This window comes from Pseudonaja textilis, chromosome 1, assembly GCF_049901715.1.
Source record: "Pseudonaja textilis isolate UNSWEBS1 chromosome 1, rPseTex1.2, whole genome shotgun sequence".
Taxonomy (NCBI): Eukaryota; Metazoa; Chordata; class Lepidosauria; order Squamata; family Elapidae; genus Pseudonaja; species Pseudonaja textilis.
In genome coordinates this window covers 57,743,248-57,765,467 of record NC_141990.1, presented here as the reverse complement: position 1 = coordinate 57,765,467, position 22,220 = coordinate 57,743,248, and the positions used below count along the sequence as shown (strand labels likewise).

Below are 22,220 nucleotides of genomic sequence, written 5' to 3'. Positions count from 1 at the left end.
TCAAGACTGTAATATAGATTCTACATTGCGTCAAGTGGCTCACCAAAAGGTTGTCTGATGACCTTTGTGGTAAAGAATAACATATTATTAAGTGTTGGCTAGCAAATATAAAATAATACTGATATGATCTGGACTTCATTGAGCATTCTAGTGTAGCCAGGAATGCTTGAAGGAACCCAAAACAAAAATACAAGGAACATAAATATCTAGCTTCAAGCACATTCTTATTTGCTGATTTTTCAGTATAATTCTACCAGAGAAGTAGCCACGTATGATTTGATGTACGACATTCTACATAATCACATTCTATATAGGCAAACAAGTCATACCTTTTCTATTGTCCAACTATTTAAGAGAAAGAATTCTGAAACAGAAAACTCTTTTGACCTTGAGATTTATATAAATTGGATGTGTATGACTAAAATTAACAGAATGGACTGAAATTGAAGAAACAAGCTTCTAAACCAGTGGTCGCCAACCAGTGGGCTGGGGACCAGTGGTGGTCCGTGAGAAAATGTTGGTGGTCAGCAGAGAAATGTCACCCCCCCCAAAACAATTAATCCAGGCTGCGCAGGAACACAAGGCTGCGCCGACCACATGTCCCGTGGGAAAACAAGGCTTGCATTGCTTGCATTGCAAACAACACAAGGTAATGAGGGGAGGGGGAAAAGGGTGGAGTGGGGGAACTTGCCCCACTCGTCCCACATGCCTTGCTTGGCCACCAGGCTGCTTCTTTCTGCTTCTTCTTCTGCTTTTGGCTGCACGCAAGGAAAGCAGCAAAAACCTTTCTTTCTCTCCCCCAAACTCCACCAGAAATGAGTCTTTGGGACCCTGCAAGGCATCCTGCTCCAAGAGGCTATGCCAGCGCAACAAGTCTCACAAAGATTCATTTCTGGTGGAGTTTGGGGGAGAGAAAGAAAGACTTCTGCTGCTTCTGCTGCTTTCCTTATATGAAGCCAAAAGTCTCTCTCTCTCTCCCTGAGAACGGAGCTGGAGACAGTATCCTGCAATCCCAAATAAAGAATGATCAATCGGTAGGAAAACAGAGTGGGGAATTTTCCTGCAGACTTTTGGGGGGATTTTCCCAGGGTCTCTGGTCCGCGCAATTTAAAATTATGAGTTTGGTGGTCCTGAGGTCCAAAAGGTTGGTGATCCCTGTTCTAAACAACAGGAAAATTACTACATGATAAAATATTGCTGATTGATAGAATAAGGAAAAATCTGATTAACTAATTCCAGCGGCAGGTATAATTTTTAGTCAGTGTAATATGTAATATAATTTGGATACTAAAAAAGGAAATATTCATACTTACTGATTTGATTTCTTACATCATTTACTTTTTGTCCCAGAGATTTTGCTTCAGCAAACCTGATAAAAGCAATCGAGTTTAGAATTGTTACTAATGAATAGTACAACTAGTCAACATTTCAGTGCTATTTTCAGTTGTGGTTTGCCTGCCCGTTAGGTTAAGCTGAATCTATGGCGATGAATCACATTAGACTGACAAAGTGGCAAATGACATTATATTTTGTATTGAATATTTATGTATGTATGTATATATGTACGTGCGGGCGCAGGTGCATACAAGCTCTATTACTGAATTATATCTTTTGCATTCTGCATTCTTTTTTTTTAAACAAATTTTATTCAGTTTTTCACATTAAAAACAAAAATCTCTTTTTAGTGGACAACATATTTCCGGGTCATCACCCTTACATACAAATATGACAGCAATTATACATTCATATATGCATACTTAATTCTATTATTACCTTTTCCACTCCAAATTTTCAGTAAGGAGAGAAACAAACACATTAATTCTAGCCTCTTTCATTAATCTCAATTGAAACTTCTTTTTGTTTCATTTCAATTATTTCAAATATAATCCTTTAATATTTATTTTAAAAATAAAGATAAACAATATGTGTTTGCCTAATAATAATAATAATAATAATAATAATAATAATAATAATAAAGTTACCAATGTCTCTCCTTGCTTTTAATAGTCTATATTAACTTATTAATTTAGCTGGTTCTTTAGTCTGTCATATTCCCTTTCCATTACACATTCTTTTTGTAAATTCTAGATTAATACAAATTTTAACACTAAAAAAAAAACAAGTATAGGTTTCCCCCCTTTTACTGTTTTGAGTGTGACACCTCAATGATTAAAATATACCTTTATTCCCTCATCTTGATTTCCAATAAACCATTATTTTTAAGAAGTTACAATAATAATAATTACATCTTTTCAATTGGATTCTGCAGCATATTTTCCCCCCTAGATTTTTAATAAGAGTTATCAGTATGTATATTACCCTATTTTCTAAATATTTTTAATTGTAGAAATGTTCTTATTACCTCATGTCACCCTGCAGAATCCCCATTTTAATTCATCAACCATTATCTCTGAAAAAACCATTTCTTTTCAACATTTTAGTAATTCTGTACGTCTTTATTTCATGCACCTGTTTCTTACTGCTTCTCCTCTCCCTCTTTTCCTCATATCTTTTCTCATTCCAGTTTATATCCCTCTCTTTCTTAATATCTTCCTTTCCCCTTTTCTGCTGGGTCTTTCTGCCTTTCCTGACTTCACAAGTATTCCCTCTTTTGATTGCCTTCTTAAGTCTCAACTTTTTAGCCTTCCTTCTTTCCCCACTTCTTTGTAGTGTTCTTTGTATTAATTGTCTTTTTAAAATGTCTTCTCCTTGAGTCAACTCCTCCTCCTCTGAAGCTCTTTCTTCTTGTTCTTCAATCACCATTTCCATTTTTTCTAACACAGAGCAGAGGAGGACTCAGCTGGATTAAGCTTTGTGCAGGAGGGAAGAAAGAGATGGATAACATCTGAACCGGGACAACTGGGCAATACAACTAAACAAAAGTACCTCAGGATTAAGGTAACATGGAATTTTTAAGAAAAGAAAAGTGAGCAGCGAAATTACAAAGGGACAGGAAAAAAATAAGAAAATATTTTTGACAGCTAAGCGGGGCTTTGAACCGGGAAAGAAGAAGCCAGAACTAAAGATTTAACTAAATTGGACTAAAATGTTTTGGCAATAAACAGGCATAAAATAACGCTGGACTTAAGATTGTCAAATAATAATAATAATAAAGTTTATAAATTGGAGACTGGACTGGGCTGGAATATTGAGGTTCAAAAAACCCTAAACCAAAAATAGGGGGAAAAGGTGAAGACTTTGTATAATGGAAAGTGCCACCTTTTGACAAAAACTTGAGCTCAAACAAAATGGAAAGCATCCTGTTTCTGAATGAACTTGTGTGGATATAACATTAAAGAAATACTGAAACAAAGTAAGAATCTTAGAAAGTGAAAGCAGAACCAGAATAAAGAAAAAACCAAGGAAAGACTGACTGTGGGATTGATTGATGTTTTGGTATAGACCCTGGGCTGGAATAATTGAGAACTTTAGAAAATTGAAAGAAGAAAGAAGGAATGTAAAAGTGTGTTGTTGTTGTTTTTGTGGACTTTAACGATCATAAAATACAAGAGTATGTAATGATGATATCTCTTCGGGAATTAAAAATGGAACTTAAAAATATGAGAGAATTACTACAGGAAAGAGGCGAATCACTTTGCTCTGTGTTCATTCTACATTCTGATATTGTTAAAATTATTCAGCATCCTCACTCACCAAATCAAGTGTTTTGATTGTCCGTGTATTTTGCTAATGTTATTTCTTTAAAACAAATATTCTGAGGAAGGAAGGAAAGAGGGAAGTAAGGAAGGAAGAAGGAAGGAAGGAAGGAAGGAAATAATCAGTCAAATATCCTAAGCCAGAGATAAGAAATATTAGCAATAACAATTAGGCTTACATACTGCCCCATAGTACTTTACAGCATTCTCAGAGAAATTTACAATGTAGAAGCATTATTTGCAAATTTCCCCAACAATCTGGGTCCTCATTTTACTGACCTCAGAAGGATGGAAGGCTGACTCAATCTTGAGCTTCATCAAACTATGAACAGTTTGCCTGTAATACTACACTTTAACTACTACACTACCAGGCCTCTTAACATAAAGTATGATTTAGACCAAGTCCTACTCTTTTTTCAGGCCCTGATTTTTTTTCTTAGAACAAAACAAAGAAGAAACATTTTTAATTTTGCAAGCTACCCAAGTCACATATTTAATTAATTAATTAATTAATTAAACAAACAAACATCTGTTCTAAACCAACAGGTGCTAATCTCTCCATGGCCTAAAAAAAGTATCTCTCAGACTGGGATGTGAGTGAATTCAGACTTTGTTGGTAAGAATGTCCTACATGACATCACTTCTACTTGTTACATTTGGTTTCTACGTGCTTTCTAAATAACAATAACTCTGTATGTATCGAGTTAAAGAAGGCAACATGTCTTTGAAGATAAATCTGACTTATATTTGTGTGGACAGAGCTACATTGTTTTCTTGTCAATTATACAGAAGTGATCTACCGTTGCCTTCTTCTGGAATGTGTTTTGATTTCCCGTCTAGCCTATAGCTCTGGAATTTCCTGGTGGCCTAGCATGCAAGCTCTAACAAGGTCTGATTCTTTTTTCACCATCAGCCATAATTTGCTACAGGGAAGTTGGGAACTTCTCAAAACCAAGATGCTGAAGGTATAAATGCACACTATTCTGAGAAGGAAAAATAGGAGGGCTCCAGAGGAAACCCCTCTGTATGATTAGCTTTTTTCAGTTTTAACTGAATTTAGAATCCAAAGTGTATATAGAAAATAGAGGGTGGGAACAGTCACCAAAGAGTTATGGCAGCAAATAAAACTAGCCCTTGCTAAATGATGGTAAGTAGGACCAGCAACTCCATCCCTAAGTAACGTGTTTGTAAGATCCAGTTTTAAAGTGCGACATTATGTGACTGTGGTAAATTACCACCGCAGTTTTGACAGTCCCAGTTGTTCCTAGGAGAATTATGCATGGTTGCAGTGTTCCATGGCCATGTGATCACTGCTTGCAACCTCCTGCCAGCTTCTCCAAAGACTTTGCTTATCAAAAGCTGGCAGTGAAAGTCACAAATGGTGATCAGGTAATTCCAAGACACTGCAATATTGTAATTGCAGCCCAGTTGCCAAAGTGCCAGAATTGCAATCATGTCCTGTAGGGACACTGAGACAGCTGCAATTATAAGGACCCATTTCATCCAGCCTTGTATTGTTTTCATTAGTTTGATCTTCTTTATATTTAATTTTAATCCCATGTTTTTATTATGTTCATTGACTTTTGTTATCAGACCTTGCAGATATTTTGCATTGCGCTGCAATGCAGATATTTTGTATTGCATTGCAAAGTACACACTCACTGAACCAGTTGTTATGCCAGTAGGATCCCACCCCTGCTCCAGGACATCTCCCCTACCTTAGTCTAGCCCCTCTATGTGTCTGATGAAGTGAGCTACAGCTCATGAAAGCTTATGCCTAGTATCTGTTAGTTGGAAAAGTACTTACAGGAGACCATATTTTACGTTCCACCCCAAGAGTTAAGAAGTAGGTAGATAATACTCTGCTAATATGAATGAGTTTACATCTTCAAGAACAAAGTACCGTAGCTACAAGCAAGAATCTTGAGGGAGGTCAAGAATGTCATCTTGTAGCTCTTTTGGTGATCTTTAAGAAATCATGTAGGATGGTCTTAATGCCAGGAACTGGAGTAGAGTAAATGTTGTTCCTATCTTCACAAAATGGGAAAAAGAGGATTCAGGTAACTATAGACTCTTTTACTGCTACCCTAATTTACTACTAGGCAAAACATTAGCACAGATTTTAACCAGTCGGTTGGTGAGTATTTAAAAAAGAATGCATTGCTTGGCAGGAGTTAGCAGGATTTAGTCAAGAATAAATCATGCCAAACTAACCTGATCTTCATTTTTGATAGTGTGACCAATTTAGTTGACCACAAAAATGTTGTGGACACAGCGTATTTTGACTTTAGCAAAGCATTCAATAATGTTTCCCATTACATTCTTGGTAGAGAAGATCACAAAATATGTGCTTAACTATTCCACCATTAGATGGGTAAGTGTGGGTTGAATCCAGTATTAACAACTCTAAAGGTCTGATGAGTTGTGTCTCTATTTTGGGCTTTGTGCTATTTAACAAATTAATGACAGTTGATAAATTCTGCATGGACATAAAAATAGAGGATACAGGAACACTTTGGACAGTATCAAGATTCCGGGACAAATAAAAACTCCTATTATTTGGTTAAGAAAAACTAAGTATAAATATTGAGAGTATGTGATGGAGAGATCATATTTAGCAGCAGCATATGCAAAAAAGATCTGCATGTCTTGATGGATCACAAATTTGACACAGAAGAAAAGAAGGAAAGGAAAGACAGTTCTAGGCTGCACCAATGGAAGTACAGTATCAACGAAGATCAAAATACGCCACTATTCCTCTCTAATTTCTGTTGGTCAAACTAGTGATTTCAAAATATTACATCCATTTCTGGGATTGCGTTTTAGGAAGATCATAATAAACTGGGACCAAAAAGAGATTAACCAAGGTAACAGGTCTGGAAAGATAATTCTAGGAGGAAGGATTATAGGTGAAGGAAATACCTCATCTATGTTAAGTAATTGAAGGGATATCATGTAGAAAATGGGTCTAGAATTATTCTAGAAGACGGGACAAGAAATAATTGGACAAGAAATTCAGGGACAAATATCAAAATTTTACTTGGGCCCTTGAGAAAATTTCCCAATAATAACAACTGTTCAACCATAGAACAAATTGTACCAGAAGTATGGTGCACTTTATTTTGCTGAATGTTTTTAAACAGAAGTTTGGTAACAACTGTCAGCAATGCTATTGTAGTGAATTCTTACACTAGATTATTTATGTATTTATTTATTTTATTTTATTTGTCAACTGCTTACAAGATAGTAGGTATAAGAATAAACATGAGTAAGAATACAGGAAATAGATACAAATAAATGGGGACAATAGAACAGGGCCGGTAAGCACAATTGTGCACTTATGCACGCCCCTTACAGACCTCTTAGGAATGGGTGAGGTCAATTGTGGATAGTTTGAGGTTAAAGGAGTGGGGGTTAGAGGATGTAACAACAGAGTCAGGTAGTGTATTCCAGGCATTGATAATCTCCAAGGTTTCTTTCAATCCTTAACATTCTATGGTTCTATGAAACTATATATAGAATATGTTTGTGAAAACTATATGTGGATTTCAACTGGTCCAGAATCCAAAGAATCATCTGTTGCAAAAAACATATTACCAAAATGCTTAGTTGTTCTGATAATCTATTTATTTTCAATTCCAATTCAGTTTTAAAACAGGTTAGGGCCATGCAGCTTAGGAAACCTGTTGACAATAAAACATGTCTGACTAATCTTGCATCTAAATTATTATGTGTTTTATGTAGGCAACCTTTGAAGATGGTTTGGAAGCTTTAGCTGGTACAGAATGCTACCACTAAATTACTGACCAGCATGCAATGCAAGAGTCATATTACACCTACTCTATGATTTGTACAGCCCGCCTATTTACTGCTAAACCTATTTGCTGGTTTTGATGTTGATTTGGAAGATCCTATGTTGTTTGGGTTCAAAGATTGTGAATTTTTCCCCTAGTATGTCATAACTGAGCCTAGGAGATACTTGGAAGGGGATCTCTTTGTTGTTTGTTAATGGGCAATTCTAAGGAGGTAGTTACTCAGCAGCTTCCAAAATAGACTAGGCATCTTTATATTCAATTCCAGTTTTACCCAAACTGGTTATTTTATTTTGGTTTTGCAGATGACTCCTGTCTATGATTTTACAGTACTTGATCATTATTTTTTATTTGTTTACTAAGAAAACTACAGGGACCAGTGTCTCACTCTGTGTGTGTTCCTTGGTTATCAACCATTCATTCTGTGACTGTTTGAAGTTATGGCAGTGCTGAACAAAGGGACTTAAGACGAGTTCCCAAAGTTACGGTCATTGTAGTGTCTTCAGAACTGCATGATAAGAATTTGGACATGTGGCAACCTACCTGCACTTACAACTGCAGGGGTGCTTCAGTTCCCCCACCTGCCTATTTCATCCCTACTGCCCTGGCCAGTAGCAAATCTTGGTGCCCCCTCCTTTGTACATACTGTACAAATGAAGCCAAGCTTAGGCTACATAAAAGTTTTTGTGGTGTTCCCTTTGGGCCTTGTGCCCTAAGTACGTGCTTAGTCTGCTTAATGGTTAATATACCACTGGCCCTGGCCCATCATTGCTGTCCTTTTGCTGCCACTGCAGTCTGGTCATTCATGAGGCAGCTGCTAGCAACTTGTTTTCTACCCCAGATCACCCATGGTCACCCACAAGACTTGGGGAAATTGGCCTCGTATGGACAGCAGCTTTCTTATAAAGGGGCAGGCTGGACATGCCTCATTGACATTGGGAGCAAGACAGCAGTGAAGGATAGATAGGATGGCAGGGCTCAAGCAGCATGGGCTTTGGAGTACAGGAAGTTGAGTACAGCTGTGGTTGAGACTGGACTGAAGCAGTTGTGGCTTCCTGGGTGGCTGCAGCTTTACATCATGCTGTGATGCTGAGCCAGGTTCAGCAGTGGTACTTCTTGGGGGCAGCTGTGGGTTTGTGCTATGGCTCAGGAGCTTCTTGCAGCCCCAGACCCGCAGCATGCCAAGAAGCCCCTGAGCCATAGCATGGCTAGTAATCCCAGAGCAATGCAGTTTGGGGGCTGCTTGCCACTTCCTTAAGGCAGGGGCCATGGTAACCAAAAGGCAGAGAAGAGGGGAGGAGGGCACAGAAGGGGGAATATACAGTTGGGAAAAGTTGAAGTTCCCTACTTTGGGGAAAAATGAACTTGGAACTGGGAGGGAAAAGTCTGGAATGGGTTGGAGTGAGATGTCAGCCCTCCTGGGCAAATAATTGTAGATGGGAAAAATGACTAGATGAAATAATTCTACTTTATTGTAACAGAATCTGGCAGGTCTGAATGGAAAAAACATCCACTGCCACTTTTAATTACCTGATTCACCTAAGTTTCTTCCTCTGCCCTTTGAGCAATGGAGGCGCCACTTTCTTTTGTCTGATTATTTCTCAAATAGCATCTCTTCCCCTCATTCCTCAAAGTCATTTTCACATTCCATTATATGGGGTGGCTCAGTGGAATTCAGTTAATGACAGCAATGGGAAGTGCCAAGATTGTGGTTGCTAAGCAATGTGGTCTTGTGACCACTTTACTTGCTTTGCAATTGAAATTCTGGTCCGATTACCATTGCATTTGTATATATATGCAAGCCCATTTAATTTTTACAGGTATATTAAAAATAATAACATTTTATACAGAGACCAGTCAGTGTTTTTTTTTAAATTTTATTTGTAAGATTGCATAATCATGAAACTATTTCAGAGTAACAAAACCCAGAATTCTGTAAATTATTTTCTACACTTTTAGTTACTCCTTGATCTGATTTGGTGCTTCAATCAAGAAAAGAGTTTAGAAAAATGTCTCATGGTCTTTTAGAATAAATTGTTTTCATTTTTGTTGTTTGTTTCCTCTACAAGCAAAATAAAATTTGCAGCAAACTAAATTGTAATGACTGGAATGAAGATGCCAAATTTCACTGCCAGGATTTTGGAGTTATGGTTCTTTAAAATTTCATCCTTTAAAGGTGTCTACAACTTTGTTTATCACATGAACAAGATGAAATTACATCCGAATAACAAAGTGAACTAATTGCATGGATTGCAATTTATATACATGAAGTTTCCAACATCTACTTTTTGCGACTTTGAACAAGTACAAATTATTATATTTCGCTCTTTCTGGAGTTAAAAACAGTGCTATCAATTTCTATTAATTTTTGTTCTAAAGTTCACCAACATGATCTTGTTGCATGTTATTCACCCTTGATGTAGAGATATCTGTACAGGTAGCAGATATGTTACAGGTTATAATACGTACTAAAATTTAACAGTGTGCTAGTCTAGTGTAAAGATTCTCGCCTCCTATTGGGAAGATTGAGAGTTCAATCCTAAGGATCAACAGATGTTTCTTTCCTAGGGTATAAAGAAACAAATATCTGCTGCAAACTCTATGTGGCATCAGGAAGGGCATCTGGCCAGTAAATGCTCAGCTCCATCCAGTTGCCACAACTCTACCCCAAATTAAGGGACTAAAAGTAAAGGTAAAGATTCCCCTCGCACATACATGCTAGTTGTTTCCAGCTCTAGGGGGCGGTGCTCATCTCTGTTACAAAGCTAAAGAGCCAGCACTGTTCGAAGATGTCTTCGTGGTCATGTGGCCAGCATGACAAAATGCCGAAGGCGCATGGAACACTGTTATCTTCCCACCAAAGTGGTCCCTATTTTTCTATTTGCATTTTTACATGCTTTTGAACTGCTAGGTTGGTAGAAGCTGGGACAAGTAACAGGACTCACACATCACTTACGTGGTGCTAGGGATTCGAACCACCAAACCACCGACCTTTCTGATCAACAAGCTCAGTGTCTTAGCCACTGCATCCCTACTATATTAAGGGATTACAGGGAGTTAATATGTATTAAAATTCTTCACCCTGAACACACTTTTTCAAAATGTTTTTTTTAGTTTTTAAAATACTTTTTTAAAGCATTATAAAAAGTATTTACTAAGAGTTATAACCAAATAACCACTGTTAGACAAACTGTCTCCAGCAAATGAACCTGACTAGAGCATAAGTAACATGTTCCACAATGTCCTTAAGAAAGGACATTGATCCTGATTTCTGATCACTGATGATAGGTTGTTGATCCATAATATTTCAGTGCTCCCCTAATAAATAATCTTTTAGACTATGCATTTACCTTTTGCATTTAAGTGATCTAGCTATTTTACTGTTGAATAAAAATTATAATGACAGACTCTGCCGGAACTAGCAAAGGTATTTAACAACTTTTTGTCAGCCTATAGAATTATTGAGATTTTAAATGTCTATGGAGATTCTCAGTCATCCAGGTCATAGTTGTCCCAAAAGTGTTTTTCCCCACTAAGTGGCAACTTGACTTTCTGTTTTTTCTTTGAAGATGTTTTACTTCTCACCCAAGAAGCTTCTTCAGCTCTTCAGGTCTTTTTGAGAACTGAAGAAGCTTCTTGGATGAGAAGCAAAATGTCTTCAAAGAAAAAACAGAAAGTCCAGCTGCCACCTAGGGGAAAAAGCACCTTTGGGATTGAGATTTTAACTTGGGAAAAACATGTATCATGCTTGTTCTTTTATAAATAATAATAGAAAGCAACCTACAAGATAAAAAGAAAGAGAAAACACTATTCCAATATTCAAGAACATCTTTGGGATGAACTGTTATGATTTTTGTGGCTAGGACAAGTTCCTTGTCATGAATTTTTTATGGTTACTCATATATGTACAATCAGCCTTATTATCAACAACATCATTACATGATTATCTGGGCAAGAATTTGTCTATGATGAAGAATTGGAAAAAGCTATATGTTCCATTTTGTCTGACAACAGTGGACATGGAACAAAGTTAAAAAAAAAACCCACTTAGCACCTAGTATTTTAAGTCATTTTTACTTTTATGCACATTAAAGTATTCTAAACATTTAACACAGTTTGGATACTTGGGCCCTCCCTGGTCAGTTTTTCTGCTTCTAATACAAGCATAACTTTGGGCAGCTTTCTCCTAACTCCAGGTCCCCCTTTCTGCAGGCTTTTATTGGTACGGGCACACATCCCTGCATAGTAGGAAAGTTCACCTATACTAGCTAGTCATGAGGTTTCTAGATAAAAAGAGCTATTCCTTTCAGCAGTGCACCAACTTCTTTGTTTTCTTCTCTCCAACTCTTCTTTTAAGTTTTCAAGACTTATCAGTCTTATTTTGTTTCTCTGGACTCTTAAGTAGTGGTAAAAGATAATGTACTTCTTGGATATTTTGATTCAGTTTTTTCCAATGCAGAGCTTTTCTATAGATGGGTAAACCTGGCACTCTGAGCTACAGAGCTACAGATTTACCATAAATTAGTATTTAATGAAGAAATGAAAAGCTTTTGATAACTGCCCTTCGGCTGCTAGCTTCTGATAAAGTAAATAGAAGGAGCAAGAGCTATTTATTCCTACTATTAAAAACAGCAGAAAGAAAATGGAGTAGATATGAATGATGAAATACTGCAAAAAGGTCAAATTATATATATTTTAGTGGCAAATTCTGAACTCATTTTCTGTTCAGTTTATAGGACTAATAATCAAGCATTATGTTCTGGCAGCCAGTGGTTTGTGAGTGCATTAAGTTCTCACCATTGGTGTCTAGCATCCCTTCCTCAAGATAAATGCTTTTTTGCTTTAATGAAAGAAATCTGGCATGGAAAATGTAAATTAATCGAAGTGAGGTATACGTCAATTTTGGATTTCATTTGAAAAGTAGAATAAACTTAGCCAAAATAAATCAGTTCCACCAAAGAATGAATGAATAAATGAATGAACGAGTGAACACACACACACACACACACACACACACACACACACTGAACTCAAAGAACGGCATACATTTACTGAGCACATATAGGGCAACTGGAGAAAGGGGATGTGTGATGGTCATGTAAACCTTAGCTGGCCACCCCCAAGTTGCAGATTCACTACAATTCCTCAAAGGATATAATGACTCTTGTCCTGTTCAATCATATTTAGCAGCCTCTTGCTATCCTAATAACTATTCAATCATCTTTGTTGAATATTTGTACATACTTTGTGCACTCCTGAAATTGGCTCAAGATATTAAAGTTTAGGCCACAAAAATCTATTAGTTAATTTAATAGATAACAGGCAAACATGTTTTCCTCAGTGAACTTTAAGAATAAATACCTAATTTGACTCAGGAATGAATGATAAATATTGGCACCTTTTATAATATACACTGCTCAAAAAAATAAAGGGAACACAAAAATAAGACATCCTAGATCTGAATGAATGAAATATTAAATACTTTGCTCATTACATAGTTGAATGTGCTGACAACAAACTCACACAAAAATCATCAATAGAAATCAAATTTAGCAACCCATGGAGGTCTGGATTTGGAGTTACACTCAAAATTAAAGTGGAAAAAAAAAAACACTACAGGCTGATCCAACTTTGATGTAATGTCCTTAAAACAAGTCAAAATGAGGCTCAGTAGTGTGTGTGGCCTCCACGTGCCTGTATGACCTCCCTACACCTGGGCATGCTCCTGATAAGGTGGCAGATGGTCTCCTGAGGGATCTCCTCCCACACCTGGACTAAAGCATCCCTCAACTCCTGGACAGTTTGTGGTGCAATGTGGCATTGGTGGATGGAGTGAGACATGATGTCCCAGATGTGCTCAATTGGATTCAGGTCTGGGGAACGGGTGGGCCAATCCATAGCATCAATGCCTTCGTCTTGCAGGAACTGCTGACACACTCCAGCCACATGAGGTCTAACATTGTCTTGTATTAGGAGAAACCCAGGGCCAACCGCACCAGCATATGGTCTCACAAAGGGTCTGAGGATCTCATCTCGGTACCTAATGGCAGTCAGGCTACCTCTGGTGAGCACATGGAGGGCTATGCAGCCCCCTAAAGAAATGCCACCCCACACCATTACTGACCCACTGCCAAACCAGTCATGCTGAGGATGTTACAGGCAGCAGAACATTCTCCACGGCATCTCCAGACCCTGTCACGTCTGTCACATGTGCTCAGTGTGAACTTGCTTTCATCTGTGAAGAGCACAGGGCGCCAGTGGAGAATTTGCCAATCTTGGTGTTCTCTGGCAAATGCCAAACATCCTGCAAAGTGTTGGGTTGTAAGCACAACCCCCACCTGTGGACGTTGGGCCCTCATACCACCCTCATGGAGTCTGTTTTTGACCATTTGAGCAGCCACATGCACATTTGTGGCCCGCTGGAGGTTATTTTGCAAGGCTCTGGCAGTGCTCCTCCTGTCCCTCCTTGCACAAAGGCAGAGGTAGACGTCCGGATGCTGGATTTTTGCCCTCCTACGGCCTCCTCCATGACTCCTGATGTACCGGCCTGTCTCCTGGTTGTGCCTCCATGCTCTGGACACTACGCTGACAGACACAGCAAACCTTCTTGCTACAGCTCGCATTGATATGCCATCCTGGATGAGCTGTACTACCTGAGCCACTTGTGTGGGTTGTAGACTCCGTCTCATGCTACCACTAGAGTGAAAGCACTGCCAGCATTCAAAAGTGACCAAACCATTGGCCAGAAAGCATAGGAACTGAGAAGTGGTCTGTGGTCACCACCTGCAGAACCACTCCTTTATTGGGGATGTCTTGCTAACTGCCTATGCTTTCCACCTGTTGTCTATTCCATTTGCACAACAGCATGTGAAATTGATTGTCAATCAGTGTTGCTACCTAAGTGGCCAGTTTGATTTCACAGAAGTGTGATGGACTTGGAGTTACATTGTGTTGTTTAAATATTGCCTTTATTTTTTTTGAGCAGTGTATTTACTTGTGGTGGACTGTGATCTGGATCCTATAAACTGTTGGGGAATGTTTGCAGATTGATGAAATTTATGTCAGAAACTTGGGTTGGATCCCTTTTTGATCCTTTTCAATCCCATGATTTTATGGTTAAAAATACTGACAAGTTGGAAACAATTTAGAAATGGATGAGAAGGAAAAATAAGGTGCCTGAGGAAGTAATGCTAGTGTGGTTGCATGGAGAGGATGGTGCCACCCTACCACAGAAGACTTAAGAAAAATCTATAAAAAGCAGTTCTCTGGACATCTTTAAGTAGTGCAAAGCATGAATTACACCACTGGTTTATGGAAAAATGAATGCAACCATTTCAATTAGGGATACAGGAAAAGCCAACAAATAAAAACCATACAATAAAGAAAAAGTAATTTTGAATCAAAACTCCAGCACAAAATGAAAAAGATAGTAATCCTATCACATATATATGATTGGCATAACAAAGATTTACATTTAGGGGAGTTTTGTTAACTCTGAAATGTGTTGTATATATAATCTTACCTAGCAATTTGAATAGTGGCTTGGTCACTGAGTTTTTGTATAAGTGGTGGTTCAGCAGTTACATTCCAAATTACAGAGTAGATCTGAGAAGAGTTTGTTTTAAACAAATGTGATGTATCTAAAGTTCCCAATGTCATTTGCTAATGGATTTTCACATACAATAAAGCACTCCTTGTGCTCTTTGTATCATAATATCTACAGCAGTTACCATGAATACAGAAAAATAATGCAATCCTATGCATGTTTACCCAGTAAACATCCCAATTTGATTTATTCCATGTGGATGCTAGGATTCAGGCCAAAGGTCAAATTTAAATCCTGCTTTTATTTTATACTGGATTCATTCAAATGGATATTTATTCTGCAAAACTTAGAAAGATTACACAGTATAAAAAACAAGCAAAATGTGAATTACACAGGGAAAACTGCTTATATTAAAATGATATTATTCAGATGTACATCTAAGTACCTAAATATTTTGTTTCTCTATACCAGGTTATCTGCAAGAAGCAATGGATGGAAACTAATCAAGAGGAGAATGAACCTAAAACTAAGGAGAAATTCCCTGACAGAACAATTAAACAGTGGAACAAGTTGCCTCCAGAAGTAAAACACAGGAGGTTTTTAAGACGAGATTAGACAACCATTTGTCTGAAATGGTATAGGGTTTCCTGCAGGAGGAGGAGGAGGAGGAGGAAGGAGGGAGGAGGAAGAGGAGAAGAAATAACAACAACAACAACAACAACAACAACAACATTGGAAGAATAAATAGGACAGAAAGCAAAAGTATTTCTATTTAAAATTTAACTACAAGTACAATTGCACAGCATTTATTACTTTAGCTAAAGATAATGACTGATCATTTGTGTGATAATTCTTAAGAAGAAAGGTTGGAGGATGGTAACAGAATAAATAATACAGTAATGGAAGGTATAACCAGGAAGAGAAAAATCAAAAACAGATGGCACAAGACAGCTAAAGGAATCTAAAGTTTAAGAGGACTATGAATTCTGAAGTTCTGCCATGTCTGCACAGAAGTGGAAAGTTTGTCAGCCAATCTCGTTGGAGTGTGATTAAACTTCCTTAAGGGCTATTAACTGAATATTTTAATGTATTCTGGGTTATGCCCCCTGAAGAATTTTAATTATTGTACTACCGTGTTTCTCACAAAATAAGACCCCTGAAAAAATGGCTAGGCCGTCTTTTGGGGGGTGACTTAATTTCCTCCCCCACTTAGAGCAGCCCATACACACTTCCCTCGCCACGAGGCTGCTTCTATCGGCCAACAAAAGCTTCCCGAAGGCAGAGTCCCCAGCTGCTTTGGGGCGAGGCATGGCTGCCCATGTCCCCTCGCCATTAGGCAGTCTCTTTTGGGCGATGGAAGCTCCCCAAGTGCAGTCACCAGCCACTTCGATCAGCCGGTAGAAGCGGCCTTGGGGCGAGCACACACACATACTCCCCTCGCCACGAGGTTGCTGAGGTTGCTTCTATCGGCTGACAAAATCTTCCTGAAGGCAGAGTCCCCAGCCGCTTTGGAGTGTGGCATGGCTACCCGTGTCCCCTCGCCTTTAGGCAGTCTCTTTCAGGTGACGGAGCTCCCCAAGTGCAGTCACCAGCACACACACTCCCCTCACCGTGAGGCCTCTTCTATTGGCCAACGAAAGCTCCCCGAAGGCAGAGTCCCCAGCTGCTTTGGGGCAAGGGGAGTGTGTGTGTGCGCTCGCCCCGAGGCCGCTTCTACCGGCCGATCGAAGTGGCTGGTGACTGCACTTGGGGAGCTTCCATTGCCCGAAAGAGACTGCCTAAAGGCGAGGGGACACGGGCAGCCATGCCATGCCCCAAAGCCGCTGGGGACTCTGCCTTCAAGGGAGCTTTTGTCAGCCAATAGAAACGGCCTCACGGCAAGAGGAGTGTGTGTGTGTGTGCTCACCCCAAGGCCGCTTCTACTAGCTGATCGAAGTGGCTGGTGACTGCACTTGGGGAGCTTCCATTGCCCGAAAGAGGCTGCCTAATGGCGAGGGGACACGGGCAGCCATGCCATGCCCTGAAGCGTCTGGGGACTCTGCCTTCAGGGAGCTTCTATCGGCTATCGGGGTATTCTAACCTAGGCTACCTGCAGGGCACTCCTCAAGGCAAGTTTTCTCCCCATTTGCCCTCTGCCCTTCCCCCCCATTTTTCTTCACCGAGTGTAGATCTAACAAAAGATGTGAGAAATGGTGGGGAAACGCATGGCTTAAATAGGCCTAAATTTTGGGGCAAGGCTTAATTTCACCTCATGCCTAGAAATCATGCTGGGCCTTCCTATTGGTGGAGGCCGTATTGTTGGAGAAACATGGTATTATTAAAATATTTTTATTTATACAGGAGAGTTGGAAAACTGGAGAAAAATAAGTTCATAATAATTGCTTTATTGTTCTTTAACTGGAATTCTACATTTACTGTTCCTTTCTCCAAAACCCTAAAAGTTTTTGCAGAGCTTCAAGATGAGTGACTTGAATTTCATTTCGTTTTACTAATAGCAGAACATGCTCAAAGCCCTATTTCCCATTACCCTATCATGGAAATTCCCTAAGACATTACTCTGAAGTTTCTGAGAATTCCCATACACATAACATTTAAATATTTATATAGTATAATCCCAGTTTTGCTACATAACTGACTGCAGTTGAATATTATATGGTATGATCTTAGGTTATAAAGAAATTAATAAACATAGATAGATTTCTGAGTAGCATATTCTCATTTTTAAAATGGTACAGTATATTTTTCTTTTATTCATATTTTTCCACAATTACATTAGCCAATTGGCAAATAAATTCTTCACACATATCCATATTTATGGCACAAGTTTTTATTTATAAATTGAAACATAAAATGTGTATCTACTTTTACTTATAAAAAGCCACTAAGAGATAAAATGTGTCTTTACATTTGTTTGTATACATCTTTTATTCATTCAAAACTAATTATGTGAACACATTTCCCAGAATACTTTTTATTATAGATATTTGGTATTCTGGTATCTCTGCTTATCAGATCAATTTGCAAGATCCCTGATCCTCTAGAACTGAATAGAACTAAAGATCCTACACTGCTACTCTGTCATGTAATTCACAAATTTGTGGAAAGTTTTCCACAGAGATATATTTTACAGTAATCCCTATTCTAAACAATGTCCCTTAGGTGTATACATTCTTGCCTTTTAGTACAGTCTGTGCTGTTAGTATACTTATTTGCTTAAATCATCTACATCTTGCCTACAAAAACTTTTGAGTTTTACGGTTGAGTGTAAATCTTACCTTTGTTTAAGGAGTTGTTTATTGTCTTCAATAGTTATGCTATCTACATAATCTCTTTTGAAAATTTCAAAGGCTTCTTGGCGTCCAAGTGACATTTCTTTTCCCACACCTGTTCAAGGAACACATCAGAACGGGTTGATTTGTAGAAATAATATTTAAAAGTAAAAATAGTTAAAGTGGAGTTCAACCTTTAGTAATAAACAGACTACTTGGTTATTGCAGGAATGGTTTGCCAATGCACTCTTCTGGGAGATTTTTGTCTTCTCCTTTTGAAAACAACTTTAGAATTCTCAAGTGATTTCCCAATCCATGTTCAAATCAATATACTGTACCAATAAGTTCAAAGTGATGCTTGTGTGCAAAGAGGGTCACTTATGAAACATTTATTTCTGAATTGTTAAAGCAACCACCTATTTTTCCAGATTTTCATAGCCGCTTTAACAGATGTTCCCATCTCTCTCTGCATATGTGCACATGCACAGCTGCATTTATTTATTTATTTTTTCTGATGAAGCAAACTGGCTGTGCAAAAGACATACATGCAGAGACAGTCAGGAAAACATTCTGGAAAAATTATAGCTGCTTCACTTGGCTCCATATATTCTGAAGCACCTCTTTTACAAGTTACATAGTCCTACTAATCCGGGCCAAGCACTTTTAGCTTCCAAGATCAGTCAAGATAAACTAAGCGTTCCTCAAGATTAATTAGAATTTCTGAGAAAATATACAAATTGGACTACATGAAAAAATTATGTGGAAATGAACATCTTGCTAATTTACTTATACTGTTGGCCAATTTTTTTTTCCCCAAACCACTCTGGGTCCTGTCTGTCTTTTTTGGAATCAGCACAGCAACCACTTTCATATTAAATTAATCAGTTTCTGTAGTCTATGGAAACTTAAATGTCATTTATAGATTCAATGGTATATCTAAAATGACAGAATCACGTTTATTTCATGTCATCTGAAGATTCATGAGTCTAAATAGTTTGCGTGTTTCTTCTTAAACAGCTATTAATGTCTCCCTAATTAGAATCTGAGGGTCATAACTCAAAGCAATTTGTCTTTTCCAAAATTACTGATATTTTCAGGAAGGATTTTTTTCCTAACATTTTTCTTTGATTTACTATTTTGGTTTCCAGTATCATACTATAAAATAAAATCACTGGTAGCAATTGAAGAAACAAGGGTAGTTACCTCAGCTCCAAGTTCCCATTAGCTTATATGGTTAGGATACTGGAGCCATGTCAACTTTTATTCAGTTGGGAACAAAACCATTTGAAGAATGTGAATTCAATAGTTGGAGGGGGACTATTTGTTCTGAACTTGAAACGAAACATGTTTTCAGTTTTAATACAAATCCCAATTAAATATGCATTTTGCAAGATGCCTGCAGAAACCATTACTGAATTGAGCACAAAAAGAGACAAAAGCAAATTATTCTATTTTATATATTGGTTTGGGGCTTCCTTATATGCACTGTACACACTTTTACAGTTGGTAACCTGACTGAAAAACAAAACATATCTGACACAAAATACATATGAATGGCATTAAATTATAAAGTATGATGTCTATTCCATATCAAAAAGTGATAGAAAATGATGGTAATTTTTTGTTCTAATTAGCTTAGCCAGATTTCAGAGTGTTGAACATTTGCATGCTGGTTTTAATAATGATTTGTGGAAAATCTATGTAGGTTCAGACACATAAATCACAACAATTATATCAAAGAAAATGTTAAATCAAATTACAACTTACTCCAATTGTAATATAGAGACCTGGATTCCTACAATTTATACTTAACGTGAGAACTCTCTAGATGTCCAGACATCTGGATGATATCCAAATTGATAAAAGCTGGTTTAGCATGAAATGTGAGCATACCCACAGCAGTTCTGAGCATTACAGCATTGGAACTTATTGATCGATATCTCCGGAGTAATAATTGTTAAAAGATTATTGGTTTGTTTATTTATTAAATTTTTATGCTGCTCCTCTTCCTTACAAGGGAAACAACTTACAAATTATAAAACAAGTAGGAAGGTAATTAGAATATTTAAAAATTAAAACTACACAGATTAAGATTTTAAAAACCATACTGAAAAACTATTACACTATACTGAGCTATAAAATTATATTGCAACCAGAACTATCATGTTTCTCCAACAAAAGGCCTTCCCCAATAGGAAGTCCCAGCATGTTTTATAGGCATGAAATGAAATTAAGCCCCTCCCCCCAAATTAAGGCCTATATTAAAACATGTGAAATGGGGGGAATGGCGGGGGGGGTTGCCGTTAGGAAGTACTTTTGTTGCACAAGCGGATATGGTGCTGTCTGCATTGACCTTGGTGTTGGTGGGGCATTTCGTATCAGGCGAGCTTCCACCACTGTTGCTTTCCCTTCTCCCCGTACTGCCATGGCGTTTAGAGCAACGCCGTGGCGTTTGGTGCAGCCACGTGGCATTTGGCACAGCCACGCAGGGCCGGCCAGGGCTCCTCCCTGCAACCAGAGCCCAGCGGAGACACTCGGCTTCAGGCTCTCCTGTCACCGCCTTCCCGGGCATCGTTTGAAGGCAAAGCCCATTCTTTTAAAAACGACGCCCTACTACCGGTACGACAAAGCCTCCCCTGCCCAAGAGGGCAGCCCAACCCCACGTGGGGAGGTGAATCTCCTGGGGCCCACCTCGGGAGAAGCGCCCAGCTACCATCCCTGCCTGGGGCTGGGCAGAGCACGAAGAGTTTCACCTGGGGCGCCCAGCCCAGCTGACAGGTGGGGCCTCCTGCCTGGTGGCAGAGCTCTGGCCAAGGCAACAAGCACCTCCCTGCCGGGCCCTCCGCTCATCCCACCAGGGCCACGCCGGAGCCGGGCGGGCTGGGCAGAGCTGGGAAAGCGAGCAGTGTGCAGCCACTTGCCAAGCGAAAGAACCGGGCCAACCCGAGCTTGGCTTTCTTCCCAAGTCCCTCCAGCCCGATCCCAAAGGGGCCATCGGGGAGGCTGCCCAAGGCAGTGATAGCGCCCACCCATCTGTGGAGAGGGAGGCGAGGCATCGGGCAGAAGCGCTCACTCGGCGGGGCTCAGCTCGGAGGAGGATGCGGCGTGGGCCGTCGCCTTGCCTCCCTGTCCGCGGATGGGTGGGTGCTATCACTGCCTCGGGCAGGTTGAAGAACCTCCAAATTGCACACCAGGTCTGTCTGGGGTAGTGCAACTCCATCCAGAATCAACAGTGGTAAATAATCAAATCCTAAGGTCCCTTGTACCCACAGCAACTCTATCTGGCTGATTTGAAACATAAAGTGACAGAACCTATTTAATAACATTAATTTATGATAGTCCGGGCATACTTTCGGCAGTATGCCACATGTGCAATCAAAACTCAGTGTATTCCAAAGTAGTCTATGTAAAAAGGTTATCTTTACAGATTACCTTGCAACTAACTTTGTGTTATCCACATCTCACTAACTAGAAGTTATACGCACGGACCAGTAGATGCCCATTATTAAAAAAAATGTTTAAATCAATAGTAATAGGATAGGATGAATGACTTTTTTATTAGAAATATTTTTAACCTGATCCATTAAACCTATATTACAACAATATGCATGGGAGATGGACATCTCAGATCAAAAAGACAAATCAGAATTGTAAGAAAAACTTATATAGATTCTCAATCCAAGACAGTTTGCACGAAAATGTTAGATACTGAAGACACATTAGTAACAAAGAAAATGGGATAAATGACAAAATCAACGCAATGCAAGAAAATGCTGAGAAATGTGGGAAAGTTGATGAGCTAGTAATAAGACATTCTTCTCTTGCTGATATATTTTCATTAATAATAGATATTTATAAAACTTTCGAACATATTCATCCCACACATTATTTTGTTTCTTCTTTTTTGCTATTCTCAGTCTGAAAACTCCTCCTAGCT

The 22,220-nt window shown here is 38.8% G+C and overlaps 1 protein-coding gene across 1 annotated transcript in view; it reads right to left on the bottom strand.

Moving 5' to 3' along the window:
• KIF6 (kinesin family member 6) overlaps nucleotides 1-22,220 on the bottom strand; it is a 120,284-nt gene that overhangs the window by 47,058 nt on the left and 51,006 nt on the right. Inside the window, exons 14-15 of the mRNA XM_026695363.2 lie at nucleotides 18,290-18,398; nucleotides 1,314-1,369 (exon numbers count right to left, since the gene is read on the bottom strand). Of these exons, the coding sequence (XP_026551148.1) occupies nucleotides 1,314-1,369; nucleotides 18,290-18,398 (165 nt within the window). The remainder of the gene's footprint in view (nucleotides 1-1,313; nucleotides 1,370-18,289; nucleotides 18,399-22,220) is intronic.